This window comes from Choloepus didactylus, chromosome 6 (assembly GCF_015220235.1).
Source record: "Choloepus didactylus isolate mChoDid1 chromosome 6, mChoDid1.pri, whole genome shotgun sequence".
NCBI lineage: Eukaryota > Metazoa > Chordata > Mammalia > Pilosa > Megalonychidae > Choloepus > Choloepus didactylus.
Window position 1 is genome coordinate 19,380,117 of NC_051312.1, and position 17,121 is coordinate 19,397,237.

General features: G+C 42.1%; 1 protein-coding gene and 1 pseudogene across 1 annotated transcript; both read left to right on the forward strand.

Annotated features, from left to right (window-relative positions):
* Nucleotides 1-1,308: 1,308 nt before the first annotated feature.
* LOC119536653 (olfactory receptor 1009-like) lies at nt 1,309-7,811 on the forward strand. The gene is made up of 4 exons (XM_037839489.1): nt 1,309-1,876; nt 1,949-2,217; nt 7,059-7,134; nt 7,657-7,811. Exons 1-4 carry the CDS (start codon nt 1,309-1,311, stop codon nt 7,809-7,811), a joined length of 1,068 nt encoding a protein of 355 aa, XP_037695417.1.
* A 7,559-nt stretch (nt 7,812-15,370) lies between these two features.
* Nucleotides 15,371-16,484, forward strand: LOC119536654 (annotated as a pseudogene).
* The last annotated feature ends 637 nt before the right edge of the window (nt 16,485-17,121 follow it).

Below are 17,121 nucleotides of genomic sequence, written 5' to 3' on the forward strand. Positions count from 1 at the left end.
CTCTGTCACATGGGAAGGCACAAAGCCAGTGCCTGCTGGTCCTTCTCTCCTGGGTTTCATTGCTCTCAAGTTCTGGCTTTAGCAGCTCTTTTGGCTTCTGTGGGTGTTTCTCTCTGTATGTGAGCTCTCTCATAAAGGACTCAAGTAAAGGATTAAGACCCATCCTGAATTGGGTGAGTCACATCTCAATTGAAACAACCTAACCAAAATGTCCCACCCACAATAAGACTACATCCACAAATAACATGGCCTTTTCTAGGGTACAAACCAGCACAGCTGGCATGTCCAAAGAAGAGCAGGAAGGAAAGTGGAGCTAGAGCAGAGTAAGCAAGGGTGAGAAGAGTAGAAAAGAGGATAGAAAGGGAAAATAAAGGGAACAAAGTAAGAAAGTAGGGCTTTGAGGTCCACTGTGAAGATTTTGGTTTTTCCTTTTGCATTCAGAGTTTCACTCTGTCTGCTCTGCTGATAAGTTAAGAGCAATTGCATAATTCAAGCAAGATAAGATGAGGTCCTGGATAGAGTGGGGAGTCAGTTTATATTTTGAAGGTAAAGCCAATATGATTTGCTGACAGGTTGGATGAAGGCTGAGTAAAAAAGTTTCTAAAATGGCTAGAAGGTTTTTTTTTGCCTAAACAACTAAAAGGATTCCACCATTACCTGCGTAAGGAAGACTTTCTTATCTAATTAGTAATTAATATTCATTCATTGACACCAAGAACCATGATAGACACTAGGGACAAATTATTGTGATGATAAATAACATTTCTCCCATCAGGAGTAAGGAAATCCAATAGTAAAGATGGGTGGGCATTTCTTAAATGTTAAAATATAGTGTCATTAATTGAACTAAAAGATTATCTACAAAATTCAAGGTGGCCCAAAGAAGAGGAAAGAGGTGGAGGACAGAGCTCTAAGCTGGGTTCAGAGAGACCAAAGGTTATTCCAAGAAGAAAATAGAATATGGAAAGGCATAGACATTTGCAATAACAAAGTGAATTTGTAGAACTGTAAGTTGTTCAGAATTGTTAAAAGGTAAACTGAGAGCAGGGTTGCATAGAGATGTGCCGTAGAGGACATTTGGGAGGCTGAAGAATTTAGATGTGATCTAAGGGAAAAAGGGAATCCTTAAAGTGTTTTAAGCATCAGCATGACAGGATGAAACTGATGTGGGATTTGGGGTAAAGTCTGATACTCAGTGGGAGATGTGGCTCTTGAATTGTAGAGTATATTAAAGGCTGCCTCTTTGGCTAGAGTTTAACATTCTTGTTTCTCCTCTCTTCATTGTCATATGGAAAACACTCCAGTGGGATGACACTGGGGCAGAACCACACCACAGTGATGAGGTTCATTCTGCTGGGCCTCACAGACCAGGCAGACCAGAAACAACTCCTCTTCGCCGTCTTCCTGCTGATCTACTCCATGACTCTGGTGGGAAACCTAGGCATGATAGATCTGATCCACACCAGCTCCGCCCTCCACACCCCCATGTACTTCCTCCTGAGTGCACTCTCCTTCCTTGATGTCTGCAATTCCTCCGTGTTCACCCCCCGGCTACTGATCAGCTTTCTCTCCACTGACCAGTCCATCTCCTTTGCAGGTTGCGTGGCCCAGATGGTTCTCATGTGTATCCATGGCACAGGAGAGTGTCTACTCCTGGCCATCATGGCCTATGACCGATATGTGGCCATCTGCCATCCTCTCCTCTACCACACCATCATGTCCAAGCGCTTGTGTGTACAACTGGTGGTGGTCACCTATGCTGCGGGTATGTTCATTTCAGCTGTACAGACAGGGAATGCCTTCAGATTGCCTTTCTGTGGCCCCAACACCATTGATCACTACTTCTGTGACATCCCCCCTGTGCTCCAATTGGCCTGCTCAGACACCACCAAGGCCAATGTCATCCTGCTCTTCTTTTCTGCCTTGGTGACTATTCCCACAGTCTCAGTCATCTTGGTCTCTTATGCCTACATCCTGGTCACAATCTGCAGGATGAGGTCCCTAGAAGCCCAGCACAAGGCCTTCTCCACCTGTGCCTCCCACCTCACTGCCCTCTTCCTCTTCTATGGATCTGTGTTCCTTGTGTACGTCCAACCCAACCCTGAAAGTGCCTCAGCCTATAACAAGATCCTCTCTGTGTTCTACACCATTGTGATCCCCATGCTGAATCCCCTGGTCTATAGCCTAAGGAATAAAGATGTCAAGGCTGCTGTACAAGTTAGGGTTCTTAACCTAAATAGGAAAATGATTTGTTCAAAAGATATTTGATAGCTTATAAAATAGAAAAGAACCCTAGAGAACTCAGCTAGGACAGGAATCAAGAGAGGCAAGGCACAGCTAAAACCCTGCCACTAGAATGGTCTGTGTAGGCTGTCACCACTTTGGGCATCACTTTTGAACATTCTCCATTGCTACAGCCAGCACCACTGCCTCTGAACATTCACCTTTACTCTGCTGCTGGAAAAAGCCACACCTATGCTAGCCACCACACCAGAATCTATTGCATCCAAGCACGTATCACTTCTAGCAAGTCCTACACCTTTTCATCACTCCCTGAAGTTCAAGTCCTAAGAAGGAGTATCCACCTGTTTGGCAGAACAGATACCCTTCATCCACTGATGTGTTATGTCCACACTTCTTATAGAGCCCTGGGAGATTGAAATAGACTTTTCCTTTTACTTCAGCAGTGAGAGCTGGATTCTACCTTCCTCCTGTCTTGAGATTTCTCAAAAATAGAAAGTATCATTGAACGCTGAAAAGTGAAATGACATGTTTCAACCAGAGCAGCCTTCTCTACGAGGTTCTATAGGAAATATTGCCCTTCCAAATTCATGACATTGGAAAAATGGTCCATGTGGGTGTTTGAGTAGAGGAAAGAGACAATAGTCACTTGACTTTGTGGGAGAATGGAGTCCCGGTACAGAAATCTCTACTAAAATTACCTAGGGACCAGAATGTGGTCTACAGCAATGATGAGCTGCCATTTTTACATAAAAGGCCAATTTACGCAAAATAAAAAGCTGAAAAAACACATAACATTTTCAATCAAAATCAAATTACCTTTATCCCTTAAGAAAAAACTCTTTTTTCTTGTAAAAGTAGTCAATCTTACTAATTTACTGGGGGGGGGGGGAAGTAGAGGAGATTTACTGTGCAACCCAGATGTCAACTGAGGTTCTGTATCTTTTTTAATGCAATTTTATTGAGATATAATCACATAACATACAATCATTCAAAGTGCACAATCAGTTTGCTCACAGTATCGTCATATAGTTGTGCATTCATCACCACAATCAAACATTGAACATTTTCATTATCCAAAAAGTAAAATAAAGATTAAAATAAAAAAGAACATCTAAAACATCTCATTCCTCTCCTCCCCCGCCATTGTTCATTTACCTTTTTTCAAATACAGTTTTATTGAGATATAGTCACACACCCCACAGTCACCCACAGTGTACAGTTATTCACAGCACCATCATACAGTTATGCGTTCATCACCAGAATCAATTTTTGAAGCTTTTCCTTACTCCAAAATAAAAATAAAAGCAAAAAAGAACACCTAAATCTTCCCATCTCACCCTATTCTTCATCTAATCTTTGTCCCCATTTTTCCACTCATCTGTCCATACACTGGATAAAGGGAGTGTGAGCCACAAGGTTTTCACAATCACACAGACACACTCTGCAATCTGCATAGTTATATAATTGTCTTCAAGAATCAAGGTCACTGGGTTGCAGTCTGACAGCTTCAGGTATTTCCCTCTAGTCATTCCAACACACTAAAAATTAAAAAGTGATATCTATATAGCGCATAAGGATACCCTCTAGAGTGCCTCTAAAACTCCATTTGAAATCTCTCAGCCACAGGAGTGAGGTTCCATATCTTTTTGAGATTCAAATAAAATTGTCTTGAATCCCATTCCATGGGTGGTAGAATCCCCATATTCCTCCCAATATCTCTGGAGAGTCTGAGGTAGCAGGAATGAGGGTGTAAATGGCTTAGTTCTACTTGATCTACCTCTAGCTATGAGCTCCTAAATCCACAGAATTACTTCAATGTATAAATTACCCAGAAAGAAGAAAAAGCATGGAATTAGGAATGTGGATGGTGGAAAGAGGAAAGAGGGAAAACCAAACCTGACAGTTGTAGGTCTGGTGAAAAGGGAAAAAGAGAAATTTAGGCAGGATGGGTTGAGCCATCACAGCTGGACTTAAGCCCCATGAATAAGACAAAGAAGAAATCGTATCTCTACCAGACCAATCCTCCAAGTTCATGAGTCTGAGCCCTTCATTTCTCACAGAGAGCAAAGTGAGACAACATTTTCTTAGGAAATCTAATCATCCTTGGGTGGACCTGTTAATCAGTGCTTTAGGATGACAGTGAAATCATATGCAGTCATGTCCTGACTTTCTTTACAGGTTGGGAATAATTTTTCTTAACATCCTAAAAAGAGCAGGCTCTAACCAGTCCCCTAATTCATCACCACCCACTTCCATCCCAGACTCAGAAGTTTAGGGACTAAAATATTTTCATGAAAAAAAGCCATAACAGAGCCCTTTCCTTTTAATAATAATTTCCTTTAGGGCCTAGGAGCAGAGAAGGGGCACCAAGCCCCTCCTTCATTGCCCTGGCAAACTGAGACTCTGCTTCCTAATCTTATGAACTCCTACACACATCACCCCATAAACTAAGAGAAGTAAATAGGCTTCCCAGAAATAGATGCATGAGGGACCTAAGAGGCATGGAGGGTAGACCAAGCAGAGGGCTGCAAGCAGGAGCAGCTGAAAACATGGCAATGTTTGCCCAGAGAGACAAGTCATGCAACAATTTTCACCCCATAAACACCGCCCCTCCAAATGGAGCTGCCTTCTCCTCTTCTCTCCCTTCACCTAAACCCAAATGTGATAAGAGTCACTGACATGTAGGAATACCTAAACTATCTGAGAACATCTCCAGCTGGAGCTGGCCAGAGGCAACTATTATTGCAGGGAGGGGCAGATACCCTCCAGAAGATTCCTGAACCCTGCCGGGGAGTGGGTACCCTCTGTCATCAGGAGGAACTCTGACCAAAAAAGTTGTTCCATCTAACTTCTGTCTCTGCTTGAGTTTTGCTTGTTTCCAGAAAAATAAAGCAAGCAAACACCTTCAAGAAGCTGTTGAGAACTGCAGCTCCCACAGCCATTGCCCCATTGCTCTAAGGTGAATAACAAAGTCCCCAGCCAATGAAATGGCAAGAACCCATCTTGACACTGGCCACAAGTTCCTGCCCTGCCACAGCCGGGGAAGTCCCCTTCCCAGAGCATGCACACTAAGCCCCCAACCCTGACCTTTCTTTACCTTTGCTCTTTATAACAGTAAATTCTTCACCTCTGGGCAGGATTCAGATGCCATTTTCTGAACATTGATGTATGTAAAAGTATGTTCTAGCATATCGAAGATCAGAACCAATGATGAAACCCCACTACCCACTCGCATCAGCCTCCTGCCGACGCATCCCCTGACCCCCTATAAAAGAACCACACTCACCTCCCCTCAGAGAGGAGGTGCCCTTTGGACATAAGTCCACTCTTCTCCATTCTTTGGCCAAAGAATACAGTTATGCTTTGCTTCACTGAATCTGGTTTCATTGTATTTGTGCAAGTGACACTGGACAGGAGGCCCTTTATGGGGTTTCAGCCCAAAGAGGGTTGGTAACACCTCCTACTTCCTCAGATCAGGGTACTGGGTGCTGATCTCCCTTTCTAGAGCATCACAGACCCAGTTATTATCCCCACCCTCTCTAGGACCTCAGCCCCAAGGAACAGAATTAGATGACTCACAGGCAGTTAACGGTGTATGAACTCTGTGAAGACAGATTTGCTCAATGAAGAGACTACCAGCAGGCTCCGAGCCCCCTCCTCTACTCTAAGATGTTTAGGAAATACAATGTGTGCCACCATTCTGAGAGTCTGAGGTTTCAAGACCAGCCCTCCAGAGTCATTTTTACCCTGAAAGCTCTATGCCCACAAATCTGCAAAGCGCTGCCAGATAAACTAGATGTCTAAGCTTTAACCTCAGCATCTGAACAGTGTGACTTCTCTCAGGTGTTATTATTGCATCAAACAGCATAGTATGTGGTTCTACTCATTTGTGCTTTTAAACTCAAAAGCACAATTCTTTATAAAAATGACTCAAATTGCTCTACTTACACTTAGAGTACCAGCAAACAAATGTTGTGAGCAAGACTGGAGGGCTCTCAAATTGTTCCCGAGGAAGACCAATGCAAAAAGGAAAACCAGAGAAGGACTCTGGAATCTATGGAATGGGTTGGGATCCTTCGAGATTTCTCAGGGGGCTCCCATTCTGACACCTCTGCGTTCGTGGCCCTTCCTCTTATGACTTCTCGAGTCACACTCAGCCATTCAGCCCAAATGTGCGTTCTGGCCCTTGCAGCCCCAGCACAGAAGTCCCCACAGATGGGTTCTGCTTGAGAAACCCACCCTCCAACTCCTGGAGTCTCTTTTTGTCAACCAAAGGTTTTCACTCAGTGTGACCGTCACACTCCATGGTTAAATCCAACACACATATGAGCTAAACACACTGCATCTGCCAGAGGTCAGTGACACCAGTTCACAGATGGCCCAGTGATGGGCAGAAAGCTGCTCACAAATGTGGAAAAGGCAAAAGAATCCATTTCAGGGATGTAGTCATACTGCTTCCTCATTCTCTCTCCAGAGCAGAAATCACTGCCCGAGTTTTCCCATAGTTCCAGGAGCCAGAAGGGTATCTTCATTTTATAACAAGCACAGGTTAGAAGGATCTTGCTAGCATATTATTATTACAAAAGCCCCCATTTCTAAGTCTCAGATTTCTTCAACCCATTTTTGCTTCATGAAAAAGCATGCATTTTTCTTTTATGTTTCTTCCTGGGGCCTTATCCTCAGTGCTACATTAAGGTCAGATTACTAGGTTCCAGCATGATTGAAGCTTTGAGAAAGTAATAAAGCTGAGCTAATAGTCTATTTAGGGGGTTTATCTTCAAAAGTGAAACATGTGTGTCTTGGCTTTTTTCCAGGGCAAGATTGAGAAAAGCGCCAAGGTACGACTGGCCCCTCTGCCAATGGAAGGGCAGTATTGGGGATGTGGTCACCGTAGATGTGATCCTCTGAGGGACACTGAAGGATGGAAGCATAAAGCACAAACTATCCATATTCCCATGTTTAAAATGAGGGATCTGAGGCCCAGAAGGGTGAATTAATTACATAATTAACCAGTGACAGAGCCAGGATTCACACTCAGCTTCTAGAACCCCCAGGATAAACCACTACACCACATTGTCTCCACTAACTTAAGAAGTATCTCATGGACCTCTAAGGTAGAGTCTTCAATGATGGTGCCATTAATCCTTTCCGTCTCTGATGCACATACCACTCTTCCCATCAGGGTAGGGAGACCATTTCCCCTCCCCTTGAGTCTGGACTAGTTTTGTGACTGGGGTTGCCAGATTTAGCAAATAAAAATACAGGATACCCAGTTAAATTTGAATTGCAGATAAACAATGAATAAATTCTGGTATAAGTATGTCCCATGAAATGTTTGGAATATACGTATACTAAAAAAATTTCCATGCATTTCATCTGGCAACACTACTTCTGACTTCTTTTAAACAACAGAATGTAACAGTATGCGACAGTATGCCAGTTCCAAGCCTAGCCTTCCAGAGGACTGGCAGCTTCTACCTCCTTTATCTCGGAAGCCTACTCTGAGACCACCATGCTGTGAAGCAGCCCCAACTCTCATGTGGAAAGGCCAGGTGGAGAAGCACTGAGCACCAGACCTTTGGGAAAGCCTCCTTGATGTCTTAGGACAGCCCAGTGGCCATCTGCTTGCAGCCGAGTGAGTGACTCATGTATACCACCCAGAGCAGAACCTCCTGACCCAAGCCCTGCCTAAATTCCTGACCCACAGAACTGTGAAAAATAATAAATTGTTGTAGTTTTAAGACACTAACTTTTGAGGAGATTTCTGATTTATCAAGCGGTAACCAAAATAACCCCTAATGGGATTGTCCTTGAATTGTTTTGAATTTAGTCCCAGATCTTTGTGGGGTCCTCTACAGTGGCTCTATCAAGCTTGGTTTTTGTGTTTGCACAATATTCTCCAGGGTCACTGCCTTCCCCACTTAGGTAAGTAGGACAGACTTGAGGTCCAGAGATGGTATTTGGAGCAGCCAAACCTAGGAATGAAGCTCAGATCTGTCACATAAACCTGTATGACTTTGGTCTCTACCTGAAAAATGAGTATGTCAATATTAATTATCTAATAAGACGGTTTGTGAAGATTAATGGAGATTTAACGTTTAGACCTTTGTCAGGCATTTAATCAGTGCTCAACACATATTAGCTATTGTTATTAGTTACCTTTACACTGAATCACCGAATAGTTTCTGTAACCTGTATTATTTTGTTGTTGTTTTTTCTCAGAATTTCTATCCAGTGGAGAAAGTTTAGTGAAGCCACAAATCTCACAACAACTGGGGGGGTCCACCTGGAAGAACCATACTTCTCCAAGAGGAAGCCTGAAAAAATGCAGTGAGGCGTCTGCCTTTCTGAGTCCCTCATCTAGCCATGCTAGTCCCTCGTTTCCTGTTCCCCAGCCTGGCAGTCATGGAGAAATCACATCATTTTAATAAAGCCTGACCTATTTGGTCATAAAGCTGTCCCCAGGCCACTCAACAATGCTTGCAAAATTCCTTATTTCTCTTTCACCATGAACCAGAAATGCTGGGGCAGAAAAAAATGAAGGTAGATAAATGAGAAGATAAGATAAACAGAAATTACATAGATTAAGGAATCAGACAGGACTGAGCTCTGAATCCAGTTTCATAACCTTCAGTCACACTCTGATTGACCCAACCTCCCTCCAGGAACTCTTAGGCCACTGTCTTCAACTCAGGTCTCCACAGACTCTTTTGTCCTCAAAATAATTGGCTTTATTGCCCTTCCCTTCCACAGACTTCCCATGAAAGTCACCCTGGTTCACCCTTCAAACCTTGGAGAGCATATATTGAGGTCTGACCCATTCTCTCCCAGTTCCTTGGTCGCTCATATAAATTGATCCACCTCCACTGTTACATCCTTTTCCACCAGGAAAAGTTTCCTACCAGACCTATTTTTGCTTAACTAGGAGAGTCCCCAATCAAAGAAAGTGGATTCCAAGTTAACCTATGATCTCCACCCTTAGATAAAAGAGAGGCTGGCATAATTTTAAATACTCTCACTTCTATTTCTCTTCTACTTTGATCTGTTTCAATAGGCACAAAAATGTGTTCACTCCTCCTTCAGACTAGAAAACCACAGGTAGGATCAAATCCACCACTTTGACCTCATAAGCATGATGCCTAGTCCAATATGGCTAGCAAGTTGAAATAGTGAGTCAGGCAGGAATTGCACAGAATCACTTGCAATAACGTGTACAGCACAATCTAAGGATAATGGATTAAACCCTATAGTTCTATAGTAGGTAGACCTGGGGCATGTTATCAGATCCAGAGAGTAGAGTGGCGACTCTAAACCAAGGATGGGCCAAGGGCCAAATACCAGAAAAAGAAAGATAAGATGTCAAAACCCGGGTTGAGATAAGAAAAGCAACCTCAGAAGTGAACTCAGAGTCAGGCATGAAGTTTGGCCAACAAGCAGTGTGCCCTTGGGGAAAGGACTAATACTGGATTTCTTGTCTTCAACACTATTGGAAGTCAAACCTGGCTCACCAGGAGTCAGACCCAGAGGAAAGGGATGTTCCTGGGTCCCTCCAAACTCATGCTACGTACAAAATCTGTTTGGGGTTAGGCTTCTTCTGAAGACTCCACCTCTCAGATCCTGGTGCCTGATATTGAGCTCTCTTTCCACATCTCCCTTGTCCCAGAAAAAAGGACAGTGGACAAAGATGGTACATTAGCATCCTCACCAGTGCCTGCCTTTTCATGGGCTCTCCTTCCCAAGAACAGCATACAGACGTGTTATAGATTGAATTGTGCACACACACACACACACACACACACACACACACCCAAGATATTTTGAAGTCCTAACCCCCATTACCAGAGAATGTGACCTTTATTTGAGAATAGGATCATCACAGAAAGAATTAGGCAAGTTAAAATGAAGTCAGACTGGAGTATGGTGGGTAATAAGTTTATTACCTTAGTCAAATATGACTGGTGTCCTTATAAAAAGAGGAACTTTGGACAGAGACGGACAGAGAAGACCACCAAGTGATAGAGGCAGAGATCGAGTTATGCCACAGACCAGAGAACACCATGGATTCCAGCGAGCCACCTCCAGAACCCCATAGACTTTAGAGGAAGCTTGGCCCTGCCGACAACTTGATTTCAGACTTTGATCCTCCAGAACTGTGAGGTAATAAGTTTATGTCATTTTAATTTGTGGTTCTTTATTACGGCAGTCACAGGAAACTAATACAAGATGCAAGCACATTTGTCACTGGGACAGTGCTGAATTCTTCCTACAAAGTCACATTTCCAAAAGACTCTGCTCACCATTATCTGGTGACTTCCTGAGGCAAGAACCAAACCTCGCACTTCACTGCACCCCCCTGAGCCTAGCACAGAGCTGGATACTCACTTAATCAGGGATTAAAGGATAGTTGTTTATTATTTATATTTCACCTCTTACTCTTTGGATTTCAGGCTTTAAGGTGGCAGATGATAACAAGAATACCAGTCGCTGTTACTGTAAAAGGCTCAGGACTTTAATCAATATACTGTTCTTTCCAAATAATGATAATTGATAGCTCATATGTATTGAATACGTGCATGAGGCATTCTGTGAAGCACATTGTACATCCTATCTCAGGTAACTCTAACAACAATTCGACAAGTAGGTTATACCTATTTCACAAATGAGGTAACTGAGGGTCTAAGAAACTATCTTGTCTAAAGTCATACATGATTTATAAATAATGGAGCCAGGTCCATTTGAATCCAAAGCCCATGCTCTACTATACTGCCTAAAACGTTTTGGATTTGGGGGAATTATGCAACAAGTTGACATTCCTACTGCCTTCCAAAAATCCAAAGAACCCATAATTTCCCATAATTTCCTCCAGGGTGCAGATTTCTGTTAATTCTATGGATCCTTGACTCCTACCAGGAACCTTCTCTAGAGCTTCAGAAGGACAACTTGGAAGAGAGAGGGGAAAAAAGAGGTAAAATAGAAGGGGCAGAAAGAATTAGGACGTGATGGGGTCCATGGTACAGCTGCCTTGACCCCATTCTTCTTGCACCAAAGAAAGCCCCAATTCTCTAAGTCAGTTACATCTCCCCTGACCCCTTCCTGGGCCCCATCTTAAAGGCAGCAGGGAGTTTTCTCTGTGAGTCACAACAAGCCATGAGGCAACTTCATCTACCAAGGCAAGTCCAGGCTGGTTTCAAGAGTGGGCAAGCAGAGATTCGTTGAAGACTGACTGAAATATTCAGGGCTTGTGAAAGAAGTGAAATGCTTAAAATAACCAATTTTAGCATCTCTCTCCCCAACCAGAGAAGGACCTATTGTGTCAGAACCTCAATATTTCCTTGTGCAAAAGAAAGTAGTTGGAAAAACAATCTATGTAAGATGCCTTCTAGTCCTGAAATTCACACGAAACCAGAGCCCTCTTGGCAGTACTGGTGAACCTATGGGATGACGAGGTAAACTTCATCCACAGGAGCGATGGTGACTCTGCTTTTTCTCCTTATTTTCTTATTATCATCATTAGAGAAATAAAAGTAGCCCGAAGAGGAAGCAAAATGTGCTAAAAATAACAGGAAGCAAAACATCCTCAAGTAACCCTGGGGAAAGTATAGCTTGTTACCTAACTCTTCAAAAAAACACCAAAAAATTGTTTGATTGTCAAGCAAATCTAAGTTTATTACACCCACTGTAATAAGAGAGAATACTACTTTGGCAGAGTCTCAGTAGGGCCTCAAAAGGAGGAAGCTGGGGGAGGATTTTTCTAGGATTTGAGGGTCTGAACTCAAGCAGTTTATGGTGGATCTTTTGGAACTGGGAACAAACAGATCAGGGTTGGACAGTTTGTGATATTAGAGTCTAGGATTGGTGGACACAGGTGGGGAGGGCCTGGAAATAAATCTTGATAAACTATTATTTGATGAGAAAATTATTTGTCCAGGTGAGTAATCCATTGTCTCGACAGGTGAGTTGTTTGCCAAGAGGAGTAAGTTTTGTGTTCAGATAAATTGGTATGAAGCAAACAGTGACGTTATTTATTGGTTTTCAGCCATGTTTTCCTAGGCCTGCATTCCTGGAACATTTAGTTAAGCCACATTGCCACACAGTGTTTCAGTTCTCGGTCCTAATAGTTAAGCTATGACGATATAGATGGCCTCAATTCTCAGGTTCAACTTTTTATTTTTTAAACCCTCCATGAGAACCTATACTGTTCCCATGGAAACAGAACTTCACTTCCTCCCACTAATGACATTATGCCTAGGCTATAATGCTGCATGTTTCTCCCACCCCAACTCCTCCCAGAGTAAGCAGATGACAGATAGTGGGGAAATAGCCTCAGCTGGGAAAGAGTTCACTGCCATATATGGAGAGTCTGTCTGTGCCCTAGATGGTTAATGACTCATCATATTCCCTCAAAAGATCCAGATCATCCAGTAGAGCAGGAAACTGCAGTATAGGACTACAGCAGCATGGGGTAATCTCAGGAAATTTTTTTTTATTCAGAAAGGCCAGGGCTCCAGGCCCTGTTTTCAGCAACTGTATATAACTTAGCAAGCACCTGCCTTTCTCTGGGCCTTTTTTCCATCTCCAAACATTTGGAGTCAGATGTTTCCCAAGAGTCCCTTCAACTCCAGCTTTCGGGAATTCTATGACTTGGTTCCACTAATGTACATCTACCCTTGATCAAAAAAGATGAAAATACATCATCTGGCTGCGTGTATATCCTTTATAGGTGTATCCCTGTCAGGATATCCTTCAAGAGCATATAAGCTAAGGCCAAGGACCCACACTACTCAGAAAAGAACTCATCACAGTTCCATATACAAGCAAACACTGAAAGCTCATAGCAGGTCTTTCCCATCTACCACTAAATAATAAGAATGGAGAACTCCTTGGTTTTGCAGCTCTCTCTTCCTAGAGGATCCTGATGGTTGATCTAACTGGCATAAGCACAGAAGTGGTTCACTTCTGAATGAGCCTTTTCTGAAAGGTTTTCTGGTCAGTGTGTCTGAGGGTAGAGAAAGAAGGACTGATCCCAAATTACAGATAGGTGATTGTTACTCTGAGGTATTATGTGGATTTCAATTATTAGTCGGTTGGTTGCATCTATGGCTGATTACATCTACAATCAGCAAAGGAGATTGCCTTCAGCAATAAGAGCCGTTTCATCTTAAAGGGAAAAGTGATGGTTTCTGCAGTCAAAAAGAGGAATTTCTACCTCTACTTCAGCCAGCCATCTTCTCCTGAGGAATTCACTGAAATTGTCATCAGAGTTCACAACTTGAAACATGCCCTATGGAATTCAGATTTGCCAATCCCCACAGTCATACAAGCCAAGTCCTATAATAAATCTCATTACATATATCATATGTAGACATATATATCCTGTTGATTCTGCTTCTCTGGAGAACCCTGACTAATACAGTCTACAGCCAAGAAAAGAAGTTTGCCCCTAAAGAATGTATCAAGCAGCTGAGGCTGCTGCGTTAACAAACACCACAATCTCACTGGCTTACAATAGCAAAAAGTTTACTTCTCACTCATATTCAAGTCCATCATGAGTCAGCTTTGAGTCTGCTCCTCTTTTTTTGCAAAACTCAGGCTGATACAAAAGAAGCTCCTATGTCTTGGACATTGCTGGGGTCAGAGAAGAGAAAAAAAAGAGGGGAAGTGGCACAAATAACTTCAACTCAAACCCCCTTTGACAAACCCACTCATGTGACCAAGCTTAATTTAAATGAGGAAGGAAAACGAATGATCCTTCCTATCAGAAGGCCACAGGGAGAAGCATCAACTATTTAATATCATCATAAAATCTACAAATTGCAACTAAAGAGACAATGACAATTAAATGCAATACACGATCCCAAAGTAATTTAGGCAGAGATAAATAAAAATATATCTGCAAGGACCCCCTGAGGAACTGGGGGAAAATGTGGAAATGTTGGACTTCCCCACCTGGGTTATTAATGATATTCTCACAAACATTGGGAACTAACAATTTAGTAGGCTAAGATCTCAATCTTAGGGCTTGCCCTTATGAAGCTTGTTATTGAAAAGGGGAGGCTAAGCCTACTTATAATTGTGCCTAAGAGGCACCCCCAGAGAACCTCTTTTGTTGCTCAGATATGGTCTCTCTCTCTAAGCCAACTCCGCAGTAAACTCACTGCCCTCCCCTTTACTTGGAACATGACTCTCAGGGGTGTAAATCTCCCTAAAATGTGGGACATGACTCCCGGGCATGACCCTGGACCTGATATCCCTTTGTAGTTTTTAGTGTATTAGAATAGCTAGAAGGAAATAACTGAAATTGTTTAACTGGAACCCAGTAGTCTTGATTCTTATAGCTTACATGATATGACTGTGTGATTGTGAAAACCTTATGGCTCATGTTCCCTTTATCCAGTGTATGGACAGATGAGCAGAAAACTGGGGAAAAAAACTAAATGAAAGATAGGGTGGGATGGGGGGATGGAAAGTTTTAGGTTTTTTTATTTATTTATTTTTTTTTGGAGTAAAGAAAATGTTAAAAAATTGATTCTGATGATGAATGCACAACTATATGATGGTACTGTGAATGACTGTACACTGTGGATAATTGTAGGGTAGGTGAATATATCAGTAAAACTATATTTAAAAAATAAAAATAAATACATGCAATACATAATCCTGGGCAGGATCTAATAATAGAGGAGAAAAGACCCAACAGTCATTAATGGGACATAGGAAAAAAATGGAATATAAGCTGAGAACTGTATGTCAATGTGAAGGTTCTTGAACTTGATAAGTTATTAAGTGGTTAGGTAACCACTTTTTAAGATGGCTACATAAGTGAATATCCTTGTTCTTAGGAAATATACATGAAAGTATTATGTGTTCAAGGAGTGTAATGTATACAACCTACTTTCAGAGGTTTGAAAAATTGATAGATATAGATGGAGTGATAGATGTATAGACAGAATGATATAGCAAATGTGGCAAAATCTTAAAATTGGTGAATCTGGGTATCTGGGGGTTGGATATATTGGAGTCTTCTGTACAGGCTGAGTTTGTATTACTTTTGAAACTGTCCTGCAAGTTTGAAATGTTTTCAACATAAAGCATTTTTAGGCAGGGGTCTCTCCCATAAGCAGCCACCATGGTGGTCCAGGAGGATTTAGTGCAGAGGGAAAGTGACAAGGATTTGGCAAAGCAGGGGTGCATTGAGGTCGTCGCCAGCAGCATCCAGAAAACCAATCTTTCTCAACTCGTTGTTCATGGCTCGCAGCTTTTAAAGGAGAAATTGACTGCCCTTGAAGGGAGAATAGAGTACACTGAACCCTGGTGACAAAAGGGGGGGACCCTCCCCTCGAGTTTCCCACGCTGCTGCTGGGAAGTTGCTTTACAGAACACAGGCCCGCGTGGGAAAGCCCGCTGCAGCCTCAGCACCTTCCTCTCTGCTTACAGAGCAACAGGGATAATTCTTGTTCTTCTTTTTTCAAAACTGTGCCCTTTTCCCCAGGGCCAACAATGTCAAAGCTACCCTGTGGGGTGAGAAATTGTCAGGGTTGAGCCCCAGCTGGGCCGAGGGCTCTCACCCCTCTGGTCACTCTGGCCTGCCTGGCCTGAAGGAAAGGGTGGTGGATTGGCCCCAGGTAAAAGTGCAGAGTGTGTATCCAACTCTCCCTCTTCCCCAACAAACAATGACTTATACCGGATATTTTCCAAGTATGGCAAAGATGTAACAGTCACTGTAATGAAAGATAATAATATCAGGAAGAGTAAAGGGGCTTTATTTATTTTATTTTTGGATAAAGAATCTGCTCAAAACCCTTCGAGGGCAATAAACAGCAGTTATTTGGTGGAGTGATAACAGCAAGCGTTGCTACTGACCATGGAGGAGCCGCTGAGTTCACCCAAAGGCAAAACTGCTTTAAATCTAAGTGTTTTGAATTTTATGGGAAAGTGGACACTTCAGTTATGCCTGTCCTAAAAATATGCTTGGAGAATGGGAACCTCCAAAAAAAAAGAGAAAAAGAAAATTCCTGAACCAGAAGAAGAAATTGAGGAAGCAGAAGAAAGTGAAGATGAAGAGAAGATCCTGGTCTTGACAGCTGTGTTCAGGCCATAGCTTTCCAGCAAGACAAACGGAAGACCAGAGAAGATGGAAAGCCAGTTCAGGGGACCCCTCAATAGCACGTGATTCAAGACAACCAAGGATAAAGAAAAGCACATATTTCAGTGATGAAGGAGACCTCAGTGATGAAAATTAAAATTAAAAAGTCTGAATGTACAAAGTTCAGTTGGAGACTGAAGAGTACTTTTAGAACTTCAAGCATAAGAACCCTTAATAGTGAATAGTTCTTTACTATAAAATAGTTCACAGGAAATTGAAAGATAATTTTAAACATCATGTTTCTTTCTACCTTAGCAGAGTAATAAAAATCAAAATTTGCCAATAACCATTAATCCTGAAAACAACTAATTTTAAGAAAATGTAATACTATCATAGCAATATTACTGTCATCCCAAGAAAGAAGGTAGATATTAAAAAGAATTATTTCAGATACTCATTATAAAAGCTTTATACATATCTGATTGGTTTATATGAATACTTTTGAAATAAGTTTAATCTTTAAAATAAAAACTTCATAGAAACTCTGAAAAAAAAGTTGAATGATTATTAAATGTTATAAATGTTAATCAAATTGTCAAGAGAATTTTGTTTCTAATAATAATAATTAAAAAAAGGTGTCCGTTGGGCTTTGCCATGTCCATCTGTATGTGGGAAGAAGTCCCAGGTACCCGAAGGTAATGGCATTAGATATTTCAAAGAATATGTATTTTAGGGGCTCAGTGCCAAAAGCCTGTCCCTTCCTGAGCCTTCCCTTACAGCTCTCCATTCCTCTG

Bases quoted from the DNA above. Each gene is read 5' to 3' on its own strand.
- LOC119536653 (XM_037839489.1), top strand. From the start codon at position 1,309: ATGACACTGGGGCAGAACCACACCACAGTGATGAGGTTCATTCTGCTG. The intron at 1,877-1,948 runs GCTCAGACACCA...CCACAGTCTCAG, and splicing joins CCCTGTGCTCCAATTGGCCT to TCATCTTGGTCTCTTATGCC. The intron at 7,135-7,656 runs GTAGATGTGATC...TTTAAACAACAG, and splicing joins GTATTGGGGATGTGGTCACC to AATGTAACAGTATGCGACAG.